Source organism: Mustela putorius, unplaced genomic scaffold, assembly GCF_011764305.1.
Source record: "Mustela putorius furo isolate JIRA1106 unplaced genomic scaffold, ASM1176430v1.1 tig00000228_pilon_pilon_pilon, whole genome shotgun sequence".
Classification (NCBI taxonomy): Eukaryota; Metazoa; Chordata; class Mammalia; order Carnivora; family Mustelidae; genus Mustela; species Mustela putorius.
The window spans coordinates 25,802,946-25,823,214 of NW_025421322.1; the positions used below are offsets into that span (position 1 = coordinate 25,802,946).

General features: G+C 52.2%; 1 protein-coding gene across 18 annotated transcripts in view; it reads right to left on the minus strand.

Moving 5' to 3' along the window:
- Positions 1-89: 89 nt before the first annotated feature.
- MTSS1 (MTSS I-BAR domain containing 1) overlaps positions 90-20,269 on the minus strand; it is a 157,057-nt gene continuing 136,877 nt past the window's right edge. For 3 of the 18 annotated variants that reach the window (XM_013051744.2, XM_004743534.3, XM_013051747.2), the window contains 9 exons: positions 16,116-16,273; positions 14,821-14,928; positions 13,221-13,318; positions 11,105-11,315; positions 7,056-7,175; positions 5,969-6,163; positions 4,541-4,714; positions 4,059-4,221; positions 90-3,029 (listed from right to left, as the gene is read on the minus strand). In XM_013051744.2, the coding sequence (XP_012907198.1) occupies positions 2,329-3,029; positions 4,059-4,221; positions 4,541-4,714; positions 5,969-6,163; positions 7,056-7,175; positions 11,105-11,315; positions 13,221-13,318; positions 14,821-14,928; positions 16,116-16,273 (1,928 nt within the window). In that variant the 3' untranslated portion in view covers positions 90-2,328. The remainder of the gene's footprint in view (positions 3,030-4,058; positions 4,222-4,540; positions 4,715-5,968; positions 6,164-7,055; positions 7,176-11,104; positions 11,316-13,220; positions 13,319-14,820; positions 14,929-16,115; positions 16,274-20,269) is intronic. The other 15 variants (XM_013051750.2, XM_004743539.3, XM_045078106.1 and 12 more) reach the window with 8 other exon arrangements.

A 20,269-nucleotide genomic window follows, 5' to 3' on the forward strand; every position in this document is an offset into this window, starting at 1 on the left:
CCAAGAAAGCCCAGTTGACGTCTCAGTGCGCCTCCTAACAGCTGACAAAGACTTGCAACTGAATTTTAATAAGTCTTGACATCCAGGACTTTTTCTAGTGGTTCTTTATTTATAATGTAGGCTGAAGCAATTGTTACAAGGTAGAAGGGAGACACATACACGATTGTTATTTATACAAGTTTAGAACAAAAAAACTGCACAGGGAGAGGTCAACTCTCAGTACAAACTAGCAACTAAACCACAATAATTTACCTTTAGAAACGATGTCTTTATTTTCAGCTGTGACACTGCTTTTACAATATGCAAAAACACAAACAGAACTACCCAAGGTGTGTTGTCACATTCTTTCTACATTGAATTTGGCAACATTTTATATTAAATTTATTCAGATTATACTAACGTTTAAAAACTAAACAAGTGAAAGCTGTACCAAGGTACAGTTACATCCATTTATTTCAAAGGTTTAAAATACCACTTTTATCTATTGTAATTAATTACCTTGCAGTGATTTCTGCTTTTGCAAAAACCATCTCAAGCATCATATGCACAATGCATCAGCTACTTTTAGTCATCAAGATTGGTGGGCTAAACCACAGGCACTACTGTTGCTTATATTCTGTAGAAGGAGCTTGTTTTTCAAAGGAAAAAAAAGCTTAAATAGTTTTCTAATAATCATGCCTTTGCTTTAAAGCCATAACATAAAATGCCCTTGAGCAATCACAGCAGTGTTAAATGTTAATATATAGAACAGTGACTATACAGGTACATTACTCTCACATCCAATGCAGTTATGTATTAAAGCATAAGATTATGTAATTGAAGAGTCGAGCCAACAGAAACCTGCAGGGTCTGTGGGACCCCCGCAAGCTCCGCTTCCTTCAAGAGAAACGGACCCAAGTGCTAAGGGACTTGCTTGGTTTTTTTCAAACCTGTTTCCTTCTCCAAACAAGATCCCTTTATATCTACAAATCTCTGTTGGCTTTAGGGAATGGGCATTAGAACAAATTTAACTTCCACTTAAAAAAGAAAAGCCATAAATCCATTCCAAAAATGGAATACCTAGAATACAAAAAAAAAAAAAAAAAAAAAAGACAATTATAGTGGTCAGATTCCCAGTGACAATAAATAAATCCTCCATTCTTCAATGTTTGGTATGATGCCAATTAACTGCCACTTATTTAAAAGAAGAGAAGAAAAACAAGCCCCCAGATCAGTAAACACATTGGCAAGTTGCTAGATTCCAAGCTGGTTACCCTTGTTAGATCCGTTTGAGTTTGTTCAAAATATTTGGGCTTTTCAACGCACCCAGCCTGCTGGGCACGGTTAAGTAAAAGGCATTGGCTATATCTAAGAATTCCCTGCTATCATTTTAAAATGTTTTCACATTTTTAAAACTGCCTTACCCTTTTTGGATGTGTTTGGATTCAATGAACATGGGCACAAGAGACGAGGAACTGAAGTGGGGGTCTCTGGGTCTACCCAGGGGCGGCAGCATGCTCGGACTGGAGGTGGGTGCTGTATACAGTCAGGAGGAATCGTGGGAGAAAGGAAGTCCTTAAACACCCTAAAGAAACAAACACTGCAATCCAGTATGGCTTATTCGGATGCATTTACCATGAAGCTACTAGAAATTCAACCTACGAGGCTACTCTTACATGTTAACAGGATCGGCTATGCTGACAGTGTGCCCCTCCCATGGCCCTCCCCCCAATCCCAACAGAGTCTACCATTTCCAGATTTACTTCACTCTGAATATTGCTCAATTGTTACTCCTGCTTTTCTCAGCCAGAACGTACTACATGTAAAGGAAGATTTTTACCCCTTGATCCATTTTGTTTGTACATTAAAATAACTTGAATTTGCTTCTAAGCCAGACTACTACAATGCATCTACAAAAGCTTGCAGGAAAAAAGGAGAGAAAAGAAAAGGCTAAAGTAGAGTTATCCTTTTTTCTGAAATTAACTACTTTGTGTTTCCCCTGCCCCAACCACCCCCCCCACCCATTATGCATTTAAAATTTTACAAAGACTTGTAAAAAAGTTAAATGGAATTTGGCACCTTCAGAAAAATCAAAAGGGAAACTAAGGTTAAATGTGCAGAAAGAAAATGGTCAATATTTACAAATTAAAAGATCAAAGGTATGTCAGTTACGTATGTTACTTTTAATTCTTAACTAAAGGTGTCGCGTACTTTCAAAAGAGCTGTGTTCTGAGTTGCCTACAAAATCTTTTGTCTGATTATAGATTGGAATGGATCGAGACAAATTAGGTTTTATGGATTGAACAGTTCCTCCCCCACTGGCAGCATTTCTGGGGAGCCCGTGAGAGCCTATGAGAAGCGGGGGGCGGAGCGGTCGTTTGTCGTGGTCTTCTTCAGCTTCACGCCCCTACGGATGGCGTTCAGCATGTCTTCCCCTTGCGGAGTATCTCTGGGGCTCAGGTCTGCAGCGTCACTCTCTGGGATCCGGCCTGGGGAAGCAGTGGCACTTGAGGGATCCCTCTCCTGGTCTTCAGCCTCGCTCTCTGGAATCGCCTGTCTGTGCTCCTCGGGGATACTTGGCTTCGGGCCTGGGAGAGGAGGGTTGACAGAGGCTTGGCCACTCCACATGGAGGAGGGCATGCTGGTGACACCCTGGGGGCCCTCACCCACAGAGGGCAACTCGGGGCTGTGCTCACCCCTCTCCTCTGGCCCATCCGGAGGTGCGGGCAACACCCCGGGGAGGTCTGGGACAGTTGGGGTCTTGACCGGGATCACGGGTGTCTTGATGGGGATGGGACCGGCTCCGATGGTCCCCCGGCGGACAGAAGGCTTCGTGGAAGGGGTCCGTCGGATGGTGGCAACCCCTGGGGTGACCATAGCAGGTCCGAGGGTGGTGGGGAGGCCAGCCGTTGAGGCTGGGCGCTTGGCCTGGAACATCCGTCGGTAGGACTGGCTAATGTCACTGTTTCTCGGGATGGTGGAGGATTTGTCAAACTCCTGCTGATCTGCCTCCTGGTCGCCACTTACAGAGAAATAATCATAATCTGAAACTGATGATAAGATTTGATTAGGACTCCCCAAGGCCACAGCTTTGCTCTTCGGTTCTTTGGTATTGGAGGAACAAAAGGCACAAGAGGGAAGAGAGGGAAGGTGCTTTACCTGCCACCTCGTCCCCAGCCTCCCCGATCTCAGTGAGAAGTCCCCCTATGGATCTTCCTGGGGGTCCCCGCTGTCACCCTGGGCCCCAGGACAGCAGTGGACACCGGACACCGCAGGGGTGCTCTCAAATCCTGGGTTCGCTACCGCCCAGCATCCCGGGGAGGAGAGGAGTAAAAGGGGGTGCAGGAAGAGAAGAGGAGCCCCCCACGCGGCCTCCGGTCTGGCACCAGACGCGAGAAACCCGCCTCAGGCAGACCGTGTAAGGATCTCGTCGGGCAAAGGCTGGAAAAATAACGGCGCCCCGGGCACTGAGCCCCCGGCAGCCCGCACAAAGCCATGCTCCACCTGCGAGGTGTGCGCACCTCAGGACGTGGGGTCACGAGGGAGGAGGGAGCCGAGCGCTGCCGCGGCTTGGAGCAGGTGTCCCAGCAGCAGCACCCCTGGCGTTGGGGGTGGGGGACGGGGCAGGGGGCCGCGCTGTGCCTGATAGGACGTCCAGCTGCACCCCCGACCACCGACTGGGTGACAGCCGCAGAGGGCTCCGCACACTGCCGCGTGTCCCCTGGACAGCAAAACGGCCTTCCACGGGACTGGCTTAGTCTGAGACGCTTTGACACAAGAGCCGCGGATCGGTTTGGTCAACTCCGGCCATCTCCTTGGGCCCCGGGCTGCCACCCTGCTGGAGCGTGTGGTGCTGCGGGAGGCGGGGGGCCCTGGGGACTGGGCTGGAAAGGGTCCGAACTGGGGGCTCCGGGCTCTACCAGCCCTCTCCGAGGCTCAGCTCGCCCAAGCACTCCAGGAGGAAAGCGCTGTGCTTATATGGGTCTCCCCTACCCCCACCCCCACCCTCCCGCCACCTCCCTCCTCCTCACCTGGCGCAGCCCGGGAAGCCCCCCTGGGAAGCCCGGGCTGCCTCGTACCTTGGGAGGGGATGGTGTCCTCGGAGCAGCACGGCGTGGTGGTCTGCGTGCTGTAGCCACTGGAGCACTGCAGCGAGTCCCGGCTGCTCCTCTGGGTGTCCAGCTGGAGGCCCCGCGACAGGGCCAGCGCCAGCTCCTCGCACGCCTCCATCTCCTCACCAGGCTGCAAGGGGAGGCGAGAGATACAGACAAGCCACCAGGGCCGTGAATCCCCGGGCGGGTGTCCCTAGAGCCTTTCCACATCTTCACGTGGGAGCCTCAACATTATTCCTATCCTGCTGCCGTCTGTGGGTCCTACCCAGGCTCTGGAAAGTTCTAAGAGTCTGATTTCAGTGCCAGGCTTTTCCCTAGGGGCCTTCTAACCACTTGAGAGCGCGGAGTGGGGCAACGGGGCTCAGGCTCCCCTCCACATTACTGGCCAGCAGACGGCCACCAGCCGGGTCTAGAGGAGTCCAACCAGCCGTAGAGAATAAAAACGTCACCCTGTTGGCAGCTGACACGGTCATGCTCCGTGGTCTCTGAGCCTCCTCGGCCGCTGCAGGCGCGCCGCCCACGGCGGTGGGTCCTCCTCCGTTGGGGTCCGGCTCCCGCTTCTCTTTGCGGCGCTGCAGGGTGTTCACCAGAGGCTGATCGTAAGGTCCGGGCTTGGCCCAGTCCTAAGCAGAAGGAACGTGGTCAGGCGCCGGGGCCTCCGCCACCGTGTGGAGGCCTGTACAACCCTCCAGACAGCGGCCCACAGAAGGCGGCTGGCCCCCCGGGGCAGGATCAGGCTGGGACAGGCCAGCAGGCCCTTCTACTATGTCCTCGCCCCGCTCTAAAAGAAGTGAGTGGAAAATCCTCTGGGGGCCCCCGGGAACCTCCCCTTTCCTCCTATCTGTCCAAAGATGAAAACCCTCCCCAGGCAGGCACCCGTGGGAGACTCTTAGTTAGCTGGCAGGTGACCAGCCAGGGTATCTGAAGGCCCCAGGCGGTGGAGAGCACACGCCCCGGGGCCAGGCCCTCCCTCCCAGCATCTGAAGGAACCGCCCCCCCCAGCCCAAATGTCTTCACTTGAGCCAAGTGACCACTAGGGGCCACTCATGGGATTCAGCCACTTCCCCACCCCCCCACCCCCCCACCCCCCGCCCCCGAGGCTGAACCTCCACTTGCAGGAGACTGGGCCGCCAAGGACACTCAGGACGTGCCCTCCCAGGCCTTCCCATAGTGAGGGAAGGCTTCTGGGGTCAGCAGAAAGTTGAGGAGCCTGCGGGGTCCACACTTAATCCGACTGCGGGATTAAGTCGAGACCTCAAAATGCCACAGCCTAGGGTCACCTACTATTCAAATCAGGGACACCGCCTCTCAAAATAGGATTAGACGTGCTAGGAAATCATTTTAGAACTTTGTTTTTGTATTAAGGCAAACACATTTGGAGAGTACACAAATGAGACTAGAAAGTCTGCATTTACCTTTGAGATAAAACATGGTATAAGCCAACCCACAGTGTGGATCATGGCTCTGTTACCACGGCCCAATAAGGGACCCGAGGCAAGAGTCCGGGGCACCGACCGGGGAGGGCAGTAGCTCCCAGCCCCTGGTAATGGGGACACCCCACAGCGGCCCCCAGCCGCGCAGAACCGCACGGGCCCTGTCTGGGTCCACCACCTAAACCAGCTTAAGCAAGGTTCATTATGGGGAGCCTCTCCCAGCTGCGCTCCACGTGGACGTTTCTCTCTCAGATCTGCCTGCTGCTCTCTGGTTCTTCCCGGTGGGAACTTTCTCAGGGAGAGGGGTTCTGTGGGGAGCAAGGCAGAGTGTGGAAGGGAGGGGCGAGGGGCGGTCAGGAAGAGGGTTGTGGGACAGAAGATGGGGGAGCACAGAGCCATGAGAGGGGGCGGAGGGAGCAAAGGGGAGGGAGGAGAGGCACAAACCTTCCAGCTAGGGATCTGAGATGACGGGAACATGCCGGGCCCAATGGTGTGACAATGAGCGAAGTCTGGAAGGTGGACAGAGGTGACCCGAGGGAGCAGGCGGGAGGCAGGCGGGCAATGAGGGGAAAGGCTTGCCCCCACGGGCCCCACATGGGACTCACTTGGCAAACTACAGTGAGAAAACCCGTTAGACAACTGGAAACAAAACAAAAAAGGGGGGAAAAAAGGAAAATAAATTAATATAACAGGATGAGTGTGGAGGTACAAGATGGCATTGACATTCAAGGGAGGAAGGGGACCGGAGTCTTGATCCATCAAACAAGCGGCGCGGTTCTGCGGCTCGTGGATGGTCCGTGGGGTAGAAGGGGCCACGGGGCAAAGAGTGCACAGGGGACACCCGGTAAGTGCTCGGTCAAGGACGTAATTTATCGACATTTTGGAATAGTGTGGAAACTGGTCCGTGTCTTTCATTTGTGGCGTCTGCAATGGTTTTTGATCATTTAGCCAACGAGGCAGAATTTCACGGCGATCCTGATTTGCTCATCTCATTATGCAAATTTAAAAATTCTCAAGCGTCAACTAAATCTGTTCATTCTAGATTCTGAAATCATCACACTATTCAGGAGCAGACTCCAAATCAGGGTGAAGAGGGAGGAGGGGTTGGCAAACTAAAAGGCAGAAGAGCACGCGGCCTCCCATGCAGTGAGAGGTCCCATCAGGCCATGTGGCTATGGCGACAAGGGGGCCACGGTGGGTGGGTGGGTGGAGGTCTCGCGAGGGTAAAGGGGGAGACGGACGAGCACAGGCACTGTTCTGGGAAGGAGCCTTCCACCTCCCAGTTCTCTGTACAGCTTCCTCTCCCTCAGGATGGTGGCAAGGTCATGGCTCAGGAGCCAGGAGCCCATTCCAGAAAAAACCCTCAACCTTGTCCCTCTCTCTGTCCCCAAGTGGAGCTGCTCTGGATGTGCCTTTGGTTGATTTCAAGTTTCAGGTCCCAGCGGTAAGAGCCAGCGGTGGGCAAGGGATGGCCTTGGGGGGGGGGGTGCTGGGGAGGGGTGGCCATAGTGGCCAGGGCCCAGCCGGTCACCTTCTCTGTGGACGCCCAGGCGCCCATGGTGGAGCCTGAGCTGACCGAGGTGGGCGAGCTGCACTCGCTCACGGACTGGCAGGTTTCGGAGGCTTCGGAGGAGGCCGAGCTGGACGAGTTCTGCCGCAGGGAGGGACCACATGCCACCAAAAGTAACAGGAAATCGAGACAGAAGATGGGGTGGGGGGAGGGCACGCACAGAGAGAGAGAGAGAGAGACAGACATATACACAGAAAAGGGAAGGATGAGAGAAGCAGAGGGTTAGGGTTATTTTTTCCCCCAAAGCTGCACCCACACAGAAGCTTCTATGCCCTTGAAAAGAAGCCTGAGACGTGGCACGGCCCAGACCCGCCAGGCTGTCAGCGTCCCAGGACCCCAACTGGTGTGTGTCTAGTCTGCACCAGGCACAGGTCAGGGGCAGAACTCCTGGTGCTCCCTCGGGCTTCCCTCCTCGTGCCACAAGCCCAGGTCCCAGGGGAGGCCTGCCCCTGGCACCTCCCAGGAGCATGAGCATCTTTACTGCCTCGCACTGACCCCCAGCCCAACACATACACACACACATACACACACGCACACGCACGCACACACACACACACACGCACACACACACTCAGCTTGGGCTTCCACTCCCACGTCTCCAGGTCCCCCCGCCCTTGCCCTTGGTCACACGCAGCCTCTGCACCCATGAAGGGTCGTTTCCAGCTACGAAGTTACATCGTCACGGGACAAGTTTTTAGGTTTCTCTGCCTGGGAAAGGATTCTGAGCTTTGGACTGTGAAGCCCTGAGCTCAATGTTTCAAGTGGCCACCCAGGGAGGGAGGAAGCATCTGGAGAGATCGGGGCCATTCCAGAAAGGTCTGACTTGGGACAACATCCCTTCATGCCGATCTTCATTAAACCTCCAGACTGCAGGGTCCTGCGTTGGCCAGGGTCCGTGCTCCCTGGTCAGGCTCCTGAGATTCAGCTCAGGCAGGGACGGGGCCAGGAGCTCACTGATCCATCTCAACTTTGTAGTCCTGTCCTAGCACATGGCAGGCACTCGGAATTACTGAATGTGTGCATGACAATGACACACATTGTCAACGGAAGGGTCTCCCCACTTACGGCGTGCACCACCTCTTCTGCAGAAGCTGGGTCCCCTGGGATAGTGCTTGGGGACACCTGGGTATTTGCTCTAAGTTTTGTTCCTGGCTAACTGCATTCTCTGGGTCATCCTTCTGTTCAAATAAGCCCAACCCTACCGGGGTCTACTATTACCTCCCCACAGTGTGCCCGCATGCCCGGCCGAGGAGGCCAGACTCCTGTTTCTGCCCGCTTCTTTCACCACCAAAAAAAGAAAAGTTCCTGCCAAGGAACGGAGCTGTGGCTCTCCATCCTGGAAGCAGCAAGGCTCCAAAAGACAGTCCACTGCAAGGAGCCCTGTGGCACCAGAGCAAGGACAGGCTCTCCCAAGGGTGCCCTGGAGGCCTCAAGCTCAGGGTCTGGGAAGTGGGCCCGGATCCAAGGTTTGAGGGGTTTGGATTCAAGTTACGTTTCTGTCACTCCTCAGTGGAGGAACCTGGGCTTAATCTAACTCTCAATTTCTTGCATCTTTAGGGGCCAGTAATAATCCAGCGGAAGAACACGAAATAAGATTATATCTAACCGACGACGACAAGAACGCGTCCGTGTCCGTGCGCGTCTGTGCACGGGGAAGCCAGCTAGTGCTGCCGTCCGCCAGGCTGCTCGTTTTGGTCCTTCCAAGTCAAGGCTGCTCAGCTTGAAGGAAAGAGCCGGTAAACCAGGGCAGGACTGCCGGTTCCTATTTCCTTTGACTTCTGTTCATTTTTCCTAAAGATCCTCTCGCCTTGCTGGGATGAAAAGCTCTAGGACGAGATCCTCATCACAGACAGGGCCCCACTCCCAGGCCTGCGACACTCAGATACGACTTGAAAAGAGCACCGTGGAGGAAAACGGGAGAATTCTTAACGTCCTCCATCAGCTGGCACTCACTCAGAACCACGTGACTGCGGGGAGCGACGGAGGGGTCTCCCCACTTACAGCGTGTGTTCCCTTCCTCACAGTCTAAGTAACAGTGCGATACGGCCTTCAGGAGACTATGTGCTCCGGCCTGTGTGACTTGTATGATATCCTTACACGTCGCCCCTCTACCTGACAACTGGGAGCAGCCGTAACGCCTTTCTGGAGAAACAGAATTCTCCACTGAATTCTGCAGCATCCCTGAGCTTATTGGGACCACCCCAGAGTTGCTGGCCAAGCAGATCTTGGGCACCAGCATTCAGATTCGAGTAAATCCCAACACACCGCCTTCTGCTTCCCTCAGCATTGCTGGAGGCAGAAACACTCGCTGCAGCCTGATCCACACACACCGCCTTTGACAGCAAGGCTGGGGCACAAGGCCTCTCTCTTTTTAGAAAGGAGCGTTAGTGCACGATACCGTGTTGTTAGTGCACGACATCATGTTAATCCATCAGCTGATTAAAAACACACAGAATCAGCCTGCGCAGTGGAATAGCCTGAGAAGAACCACACATTCCGGTTTTCTCTCAACCATTCCCACCACTTTCAAGACCTGCAGGTGTGGTTTAGTGCGCACATGGCGGGGGACAGGAAGGGACACCTGACAGACCAAGCCAGAGCACCCCCACAAGGACAAGCATGTTAGAACTTAAAGCCAAGGCTCTCGGCCCAGAATGTTTCTGTTTTAAGTCGAGTCTCTCTCCCAGGAAGGCAGAGCGAGGCCACAGTCTCCTGGGACAGCTGGAAAATGCCAGAGGGACCCCTGAGCTAAGGACCTCTGGGTTCAGCCATATCAGACACGTCAGGCAAATAAGCCTCTGGCTTAAATTCCCCAAACCCTGCAGCTGCTTCCTCTCCATGACGTGTTCCCCCAAAACACTTCCAAGGACGCCTGTGTTTGAGAAGGAGCAGAAAGGGCTCTGGACCGTCACCAGGAACCTTGTTCCGGGCTCCCGACCTGCAGGCCGTGTAAGAGTGCAGGTGGGGAAGTCACAGCTCCGAGCCTCCATTTCCACAACCAAACAGGTCGAGCCATACTCCCCATGGCTGTTGGAAGGATGACCTGGACAGCAGGGTGGGGGGCGGTCCTAGGGTGGTGCAGGGAACCCAGATATTCAGGGACTGTTAAGCCAACTGGGTACCTGGATGAACAAGACAAACATGTGACATCCCTGAGTCCACAAGATCTCGGACCAAGGGCTGTGGCCCCCCTCGGAGCGCACCACAGGCTGTAAGCCCCCTTGCTACCCAGCAGATGGCGCTGCGGGGCAACCCGGACGGGGGCGTTTCCCAGGCGTCCAGGGTCACTCACTAAGTGGGAAGCAAGACCCCTGATAGTAGGGGAAGGAGGGCAGAGAGGGCAGCAGAGGGAGGGCGATCCAAGGCCCTGTCCAGCTCCTGCCTCCTGCTCCCCCTGGGCCCGCCGGGCTCTCCTGCTGGGCCCACCCGGTGGGGCTGCGCGGAGTCCAGCGCCACCCGACCCGGCTGCGGTTGAAAGATCCAACATCTTCCCTTCCCTGGGGAGCAGAACGCCAACAGAACTCATGAGCGAGGGCTCTAAGGAATCACCCCCATTCTCACACCAGTTGCGACAGGGAACCGGGCAGGGCCATGGAAGGCTTCCAAGGCACCGCTCAGACTCGCCACCACTTAGGGTGAAGCAGCGATGGCGGGAGAGGTGCCACCATTTGCACCAATGTCATGCATGAGGCACTGTGTCCAGCCGGATGCTTACGGGGGTGCCAGAGGGCGGCCCGACTTCTTAGAGTCCGTCTACTTACGTGAGAGGACTCCCCAAACCAGCGGGGTGCCGTGGCCATCACCACCATGGAGACAGGCTACACACCCAACTTAAGAGTTCTCACCCTTTGGGGAAACAACACATCTGAAGATGAGAAATTAAACCAGAGGTTTCTCGTGGGAAGAGGACAGGGGTCTGTCCGAGCCAATGTCCTTCTCTGGTTCTGGCCACTGACAGTGGCCCAAGCACTAGATGTCACAGCTGCTTCTGGAGCCAAGGGCACCCTTACCTGGTTGGGGGCATCTGGCGGCATGGGGGATGGTGACTTGGACTGGAAAGCGTCCTGGGAAATGAATCCTGAGTCGTGGGAGGACACGCTGGACAGGCGGACGGGTGCCTGCTGGGCCAGGTTGGAGCTGCGGTAGCGGTAGTGGGAGCTGGGGGAGTGGGAGTGGGAGCCGCTGGAGCGCGAGTCACTGCTATTGACGCTGTTCAGGCTGCTGTGGGGACAAGCAGAGGGGGGGGCAGGCGGGGGAGGTAGGGGAGGAAACATGGGGATGGGGACAGGGTGGGGACACCATGTAATCAGCTCTCTGCCACGGGGAAGCAGGGCAAACAGTAAGTCGTGTTTTCAGAACACCCCACCCTGAAGCTAGCAAACAAAGGGTTTTTCACGTCATCAAGGAAGAGAAAACTAGAGTTATTATAAACCAGGCGTCTGCCGGGACTCACTTCTCCAAAGGTGTCACGAGATGTCCTTGCATGGACGCCCATGATTCTAAAGAGTCCAGGGCTGCCCAATTCTGCCACATCATCTACCACCAAAACTAGAAACCTAATGTCAGTGGCGAGAAACGAGACAGGACTGATCCTCTCTGCTCAGCGGCTCGCAGAACCCCGTGACCTGCAGCCACAACCAGGGTCTGCTACGCCGCCCGATTAGAAAATTCCAGTGTCTCTCTTGGATGGACCATCTGGGTCCAGGAAACCAAGGTCAACCCAGACAACCATCACCTTGGGAGGGCAGGTGCCAACGGCCTCCTCAAGGTGATTCCATCGTACGTGAACTGGATTTAAGACCATCATAAGAGCATCAGCAAACCAACTCTGTGCACGTGTCACCGCGCTTTACCTCTTATGAACAAAGTTGGTGCTTTAGTGAATGGCTTTACCCTGATCACAGGAATCTGTGACCGTATCTGTGGGCCGGGTGTGACCGGCACACCTGGCGAGAGGCGGGCAGCCTTCAACACCTTCAGGGAGTCAATGCTAAACTCTTTGCTTCTAAGATGAACCGTCAACGGGGTGTCAAGCCGTGACACCCAGGTCCTGGGTGTTCCCTCCGCTTCCATCTCCAGCTCTAACAGATAACGCCCCGCATGCTAATTAGATTACAAAAACTGGAAAGCGGAGCAGAGTTCCGTGGTCCCAGCAACCAGAATAGAAAATCAGGTACAGTTGTAGAAGGATTGGAAGGGACAGAACAAACAACCCAGCCCGGCTTTAGAAAGTCTGTGGCTTCTGCTCCTGGCAAGAGAGTCTCGTCAGAGATCGCCAACGCTGGCAGCTAACGTGGGAGTCAAGGGCTGTGTGACCGCCTCCGCAGGAGTTACTTGGTGCGGGTGTTCCGGCAGATCTAGGGGACTGTGCCAGGAGACATCACTGCTGCTAGGGATAATTACCATAATTTTTGCTTCTCCCTGCCCCCCACCACCTGCCAATCAGTCAGAAGAGGGCATCTGGGGACTGACAGTGAAGCTCATGGCGACTGCACTCCCTCAAGGTCATGGTTGATGCCATCAGTGCAAGGGGCTTTTCAGTGGAAGCAAATATAATAAGAGAGAAAAGATACTCATGCAGCTGTGTTTTATACACAGTGAGATAGTTTTTTTGGTTACCAAAATGAAAACCCAGTAGATCTGTCAGACACACACACACACACACACACACACACACAGAGCCCACAAAAGAGGACACTAAAGCAACCAACAATTTCAGGTTGTAGAACGTCAGGATGTGACAATTTCCGTCTGAAATCACTGCTCAGTGTTTACCAGACTCACTCAAATACACAAGGACACACACACACACAAGGGTGTACAGAGACACAATCGCACACAGATTTGGCCAATCCAACCTCCTCTTTACTCTCAACGCTAATTTGTGAGAAGAGCAAGTTCATTTGGCTTTGGAAAGTCAAAGAAACAGATCAATGGGCCGAGGACCCCAAGAAGGATCGTGCCGCACGAGGACGCTTCTGTCCTTCAAGGAAAGGACAGTCAACTGCAGGTAGCAAGCCAAGAGCAGCCCAACAGGAAAGTGCTAGAAAACAACGCTGCAGATAGCGGAACTCTTCCGGATGCTTCTCACGTGTGTCAGGAGGAGCAGAGCCCAGCTCGACTTACCTGCAGACGCTGGACTTGCGGGACATGGTCGTGCTGGGGGAAGAGGGCGGCGTCTGGTACGACCAGCTGTAATCGGAGCCTTTCAGGTCCAGAATCACCTAAGGGGACAGAGCCACATGGGTAAGCGAGCCGCTGAGCAGGCAAACTGCTCAGGAAATCAAACCCCTACCCGTAACGTCAAAATTCTGCCATCCTCCAGAGGTGCAATGTCAAAATTGTCATGCAGGTCTTGTTTTAAATTAAAGAACCATACTACCGATGCATCAATGTCCTCGTCCTTTTTCTGACACAAGCCAAAATATAAAACAAAATTGGAGGGTGGAGAGGGGACCATGAATGTCAGTCGAGAGAGAGAGAGAGAGAGACTGATTTACAGTTACAGATGGACAATTTACAAGAGTCATTCATACTCCGGCTAGAATTTACAGGACTTCTGTCCTTGAGCACCACAAGCTCGATCACAGTTCAGGACTGGTTGATCTTACATTTTAGCTGCTTCACATTCGGTGAGCACTCGTGCCCTATCTGACCAGGACTTGATTTTTTAAAACCCAATAGAATCAAGAGCAAAAGGCAATTCTCCCACAGTTACTGCTTGCATCCACTCCCTGCCTGACAAGAGCTACTTGAATGTGAGGTCCACCATGTCCGCCTCTCACTCCTATAGCAGATGCTCAATAAAAGTCTATTTATTGAGTTGATGCATGCCCGTTGTGCTTTAACAAAAGCAATTTTTTTTTTTTTTTTAAAGATTTTATTTATTTATTTGACAGAGAGAAATCACAAGTAGATGGAGAGGCAGGCAGAGAGAGAGAGGGAAGCAGACTCCCTGCTGAGCAGAGAGCCCGATGCGGGCCTCGATCTCAGGACCCTGAGATCATGACCTGAGCCGAAGGCAGCGGCTTAACCCACTGAGCCACCCAGGCACCCTAACAAAAGCAATTTCATTGAACGGAAAATATAAATCCTTGCGTGTGTCTTCAGAGTTGGTTCTCCAGGCAGGCAATGAAATTCTATACAAAGGGCAAAAGCCAGCACGTGATTCATCAGCTGTTCCCACTTAATATAAGGTTACTGCCATATGAACTAAATGAATAAGAAGGGAAAATGTAATCTTTTTCATAAGACAGAGCCTCATGCCATAATTAATTAGAATGGGAGAGATTCAGTGGGACTGGTTCACAAGGATGACCAAGACCACTGTCATGTTCTTATAGGCTTATTTCCAGAAGACAGATAAACACAGTGGTTAAGACCACCAGGGCTCTTGACTGCTTGGTTCAAATCCCAGTTCTGCCACTAATTAGCTACATGAACCTGGCCAAGTGACTTTCTCTCTCTGTGCCTCACTCTCCTGCTCTATAAAATGGCCATAACAGTGAAGATGAGCTGAGGAAGTCTCCATATGGAGATTAGAACACTACCTGGCATACAGCAGGCGCTCTATAATGGCTCGCAGTGATGACAACTATATAGCACCACGTGAAACACCGATAGGATTTAAAATGGGTTAACGCCTCAAGAAACCCTCAAGACCTCAACACCCTGAGCCTTTGCATCTTTGGTTTGCTCCCTCGAGCGCTCAGCCCATGACTCCTACCTGTTCACTTGAGGAGGGCAGCTTATGAGGGTCCATGGTCAGGCTTTTCAGATCTTCTGATATGGTCTGAAGGTGAGTGATCTCCCCTAGCATTGAGATTTCTTCTTCCTGAAGGAAAGTAATTCATAACGTGTTGTCATCATGAGTGATTCACTTCCTTGTCTTGGTCCAACCGTTTTTCTCAGGGTCACTGTCGAACCCTTTCAACTTTCCAGAAAAGGTGCCCTGAGACTCATGTTTGTGCTGAAGGCACTACCAGCCCTCTCTCTTGGGAAACAGAAAGGGAAGAAGGAATCGGCCATAATTAGGGAGTGACCTGTGCCCGCTGGACAGTGGTGAAGTCAAACACGTGGCCTCTCTTGTAGTGTCTGGGGTGGGGGTTGGGGTCTAGGACACCTGCTCAGGTGGTCTGCCTGCATATTCCCACGGGACCCTGCAGCACAGCCCCCTCGACGGGCTGAGGCCCTGCTCTGAAGTCACTCAGCTTCAATGGCTGACCCGAGCTGGAGTGATTTTGGTCCAGATCAGGTCACAGATCTTTGGGACAGCCCACATGTGTGCGGTGACGTTAACCATCCCCTTCTCTCTGGTGTTTTACACCAACTTAATAAATGGCAAGTGAGACGGGAGCAGGAGACTAAGGAAGGGAGTCATTCTCTCCACCCAAGTGCCAAGCTGGGACTACAGGCCTGGGCAAGAATGAGCCACAGAAAAGTTCGGTGCTCAGAGGTGTGACTCATATTTGGGCATTTTGCTAGGGTTGAGGGAAATGAGCTGGTGTCTTCTTACCAGCTTCAAGAATGCTGACAGCAGAAGTCCTCAATTATCTATGCAAATGATTTACTTAAAAAATTAAGCCTGCATTGATTCGTTGAGACTCTTCTCCTATTGATCTCATGGTCACTCACTGATGTTGAGGCCAGAGGCCTTGTTTAAAGCCCAGATGACTGATCCCCACTCCGAGAGGTCTGGATTCAGGAAGGTCTGGTTTGGGCTCAAGAAGCTGCGTTTCCCAGGGGACACTGCCAGCCTGGGGACCACACTTCAAGAACCACTCTGCAAGGCCTTCTTAACTTGGAGAGAAACAGTAATTTTCAACCAGTGCTAAGAACCATGAACAAGGAGTGGGCCCCATGGCCACGGCAACCTGTAGAGAATCCCCGGCCTACGGAAGCACTTCCACTGTCACGATTCCTGACACACAGCAAATTCCCTGTGACTCAGGGATGGGTGGATCAATGAAAGTTGCCTCCAAATGGGCAGCTGAAGCCTTCCAGAGCATTCCACGAACTTACGATCACTGGCCGCAGCATGGAGATGAAGGTGCAGAACCGACCACGCTCCTCAATCAAAGCCTTCCGGACCGCCTGCTTCTCTGTCTCTTCCAGCAAGAGGTACTTGTCGTTGACGTCCTGGAGAGCGCTGTCCAACTGAGGCTGGATATCGCCTCGCCCTGGAAATAAAACAGAGCCCTGGAACAAATGCCCTTCCTCCCGTGAGTCCTGGCCGGAGTGGACACCACCTCTTTCCCGGACTTAAAAAACAATCATTTAGGGATCCTCAGGATTTAAGATTGCTGTTTAGGGATCCTCAGGATTTAAGGTTGCTGTTTTTTGAGTACTGGCCATTGCAATTTCCAATGCCCAGAGGCCATATTTATCCTCCCCATGAGGAAGATTTCCTGTGTGACCCCTCCTGCCTGGCCTTCTTGCCTTGTGCAACTCCACAGAGACTTCTGCCAACAAAACCCCAGGATGTGGCAGCCAGACAGTCTTCTTTCTTTTTAGAACATTCTGGAGAGGCCAAGGGATGAACAAGGTAAGGGCCTGCAGTTGTTTCCCAAAATGGGCACAGGCTGGCTTTGTTGGGTCAGCTGCAATCAAAGAGCCTCTGTTTGGACAGAAGTTTCTGTCCCTGAAGACAAAGTTGGTGAGCCTCAGCCCTTCCATGTCAGGGGCGGGGGATGGGGAGGTGCTGGGAATCCTTGGCCGTCAGTGTAACTCACCAGTGGAGAGTCCTGAATGTTCCTTTTATATAATAAGCCCAGGAACCAAAAGGCCTATAGTCAAGTCTCTGCTGGTGAGAACCTAAAGGCAGAGTCAGTGCTGAGTCCATCCCGTGTGATGTCATCTCTGGCCACGTCCACAGACCCAGTTACCATGAGGCAACCAGTTCTAGAGTTTAAGATGGAGTATTAACTGTGCATTTATTTACTTATTTAGGGGGTAGTGTTAACCTTTTAAATTTGAACTTGATGACGTCAGCAATCTATCTCTATAAATAAAGTTTTAGTAGCACACAGCCAACGCCCACTCGTTCCCATACTGTCTACACCTGCTCTTGCTGTGACTGCAGAGTGGGATCGTTGTAACACACACTGCGTGGCCCCTGACTAAGGGAGAGTCAGATTTACAATCTGATGCTTCAGAGTTAAAGTTCCCTATGCTAGAAGACAAACACAGGCACTGTGTCTGAAGGAGAGGTGACTGCAGACTTGTAGGTAGGGACAGGGGGTGACCACTCAAGAGCCCAGCTCCCAGGCTTCCATCTCATGTCCCCACATAGGGGTGTCACCTATCACCTGAACAGAGAAAAATTTCTAAACCCCTTCAGGGCAGGGCCTTGGAACTCTCCCTGCCCAGCCCCTACCTCTGATGATGCCATGTATGATTGTATACAGCAGGTGCTCAGTAATGGTCATTTGAACTATGGAATGTCAAGAGATGGAGGGGGCCTTCGGGGCTGCCCAACCTGCTTCTATTTTAGTAGAGGTGGAGGCCTTGAGAAGGGGAGAGGCTTGTCTAGTATCATTCAGAGAAAGCTGGAGAGCCAGGACAGAGCCCACATGGCCGGACCCCCTTCCTCCTCCTCTGCCCCACGGCCTCAGCCACGTGAAGGAACCCCACTCGCCTCCTGGCACAGGACCTGAGCAGTCGCTGTTTGCCCTTCTTTAAAATGATGTAGAGAACAATAAATGCAACGTGTTACTTGGTTTGAAGAAGGAAAGAGTCAGGGGAAACTGCCTTGAAGGTAGGAGTATGTTCCCTGTTTTCTCTCATAAGCACATGAGAAAGCTTAATTTGGGAGCAAGAGGCGGCCAGGCTTCAAGAACATGTCAACAGAAAAGGTCTTTGGATTTTATTAAGGGGAAGTCACTTCCTGGGCAGGGATGAAGTTGTAGGTGTGCAAGCAGTGGGAAAACTGTACATAGTATGTACAAAGTCAAAGGTCACCCCTGAAAAAGCCTGGGCTGGTCGGTAAAGCACAGTGAACACGGCCCACGCAGCTCCCGCAAGGCAAGGCCGCACAAATGCACAACGGCCACAACCACGGGCAGGAACGAATTCCACGTGGGAACTAATCCAACAACCCCAGGCGGGAGAGTCTGCCTACGTCCAAGCTGACCGCCCACCCATTCCTCCAATCAGTCCCTGCCGACCCCTCAGGATAATCCTAGCACCTCCTCCAGGGTCCCCATCGCGCCTCCCCAAGCATGCGGGGCGTCATCCCCACATGTGAACCTGGCCCCGGACCCCAGGTTTCATGCATCTGCAACGGACAAGAGACCTGGGAGAGCGTACGTGCACCCCTTCTCACTGGGAGGACTGGCCAGGGAGGGGACAGGTGCTCCCTACCGAGGACACCCACTATCCACAGGCACCTGCTCTAGGAGGGAAGGCTGGGCTGTCATCGACCCTAGGAAAACTGGGGGCTTTCTCTTCCCCTCTTAAATTGCTGGTTTGTGCAGCCGAATCCACAGACGCTGAAGGTGAACCCAGCCCAAGTCTCTGGTCGTCAAGCTCCAGGACACTTTGTCAACATTCTCTGCTATGCTGCAGCCTACAAGGCCGCCGGGCCCCTCTCCGGCCCTGCGTGGGGGAGGCCCCGTGGTTTGGGGCTGGTCTGAGGCCTCTTTAAATCTCTCCATCTCTTCTATGATGTTCTAACTCAACACGGAGGGCCCTGGGCATCAGAATGTTCTCAAATGCGGCAGACAAGGGTGGACAGGAGCCGGGAAGATAGATTAAAACCCACAGCGCTTGACCAAGCCCACTGACCATTTCCCTTCGTATCAGCCTATAATTACAAGAAATTAGGGAAGAGTAAATCTTGCTTCCTTTCACAGGGTATAAGGCGCATTTCTACCTGCAATTACTTAATGCTGACTTTTAAACATATACCTCCATAGGACAGCAAAGTGACGAGATCCAAGTGTAATCTAATCTGGTAAATATAAATTTCAATTATTCTCTAATTACAGTAACGTTATCTTAAATTTGCATTATAATTAAAGGGCTTCCAAATTGTGGTATTCTAAAATAAGTGTAATCTGTAAAGACGGCTGTAATTATAGGCCCAGTGAGTACACTTCCATTCAGGACATATCATAACCTAAAAACACAATGTGTATTTCTTAAATTCACTGATACAACATATAATTATATTTATTTAAAAAAAAAAACTGTGGAAGAAATTATTCCATGTCCTAGTTGGATGCACTGGTTTTAAGATACAATCCAGAGCCATATGGTGCAGAGTCAAGATACAGAAGCCCCATCACGGGGCTTCCACGGCGATGTCTAGGGAGCCCGAGCCAACGCGCCCCACGCAGCTGGCCGCTCCAGCCCCGCTAGACTGGACTCCATCCTCTCAGGTCACCTCCGCTACGGTCAGCCCCCCCGGGTGCATAAGATCCCATCATCCATTCATGAAAGGCAGGAGGGTGTTCATGTCTTCCGAATGAAGACATGCAAATGGCTAGCAGACACATGAAAAAATGTTGATCATCATTAGCCTTCGGGGAAATTCAAATCGAAACCACATTGAGATACTACCTTACACCGGTCAGAAAGGCCAAAATTGACAATACAGGAAACAACATGTGTTGGAGGGGATGTGGAGAAAGGTGAAACCTCTTACACTGGTGGTGGGTATGCAAGTTGGTGCAGCCACTTTGGAAAACAGTGTGGAGATTCCTTAAGAAATTAAAAAAAGAGCTACCCTATGACCCTGCAATTGCACTACTGGATATTTACCTCAAATATAGAGATATAGTGAAAAGAAAAGAAAAAGTACCCCAAGGTTCATAGCAGCAATGTCCATGATAGCCAAACTGTGGACGGAGCAAAGATGCCCTTCAACAGACAAACGGATAAAGAAGATATGGTCCATATATACTATGGAGTATTATGTCTCTGTCAGAAAGGATAAATATCCAATTTTTGTAGCAACATGGATGGGACTGGCGGAGATTATGCTGAGTGAAATAAGTCAAGCAGAGCAAGTCTATGATCATATGGCTTCACTTACTTGTGGAGCATAAGGAATAACATGGAGGACAATGGGAGAAGGAAAGGAAAAGTGAATTGGGAGAAATCGGAGAGGGAGTCGAACCATGAGAGACTGTGGACTCTGAGAAACAAACTGAGGGTTTTAAAGAAGAAGGGCG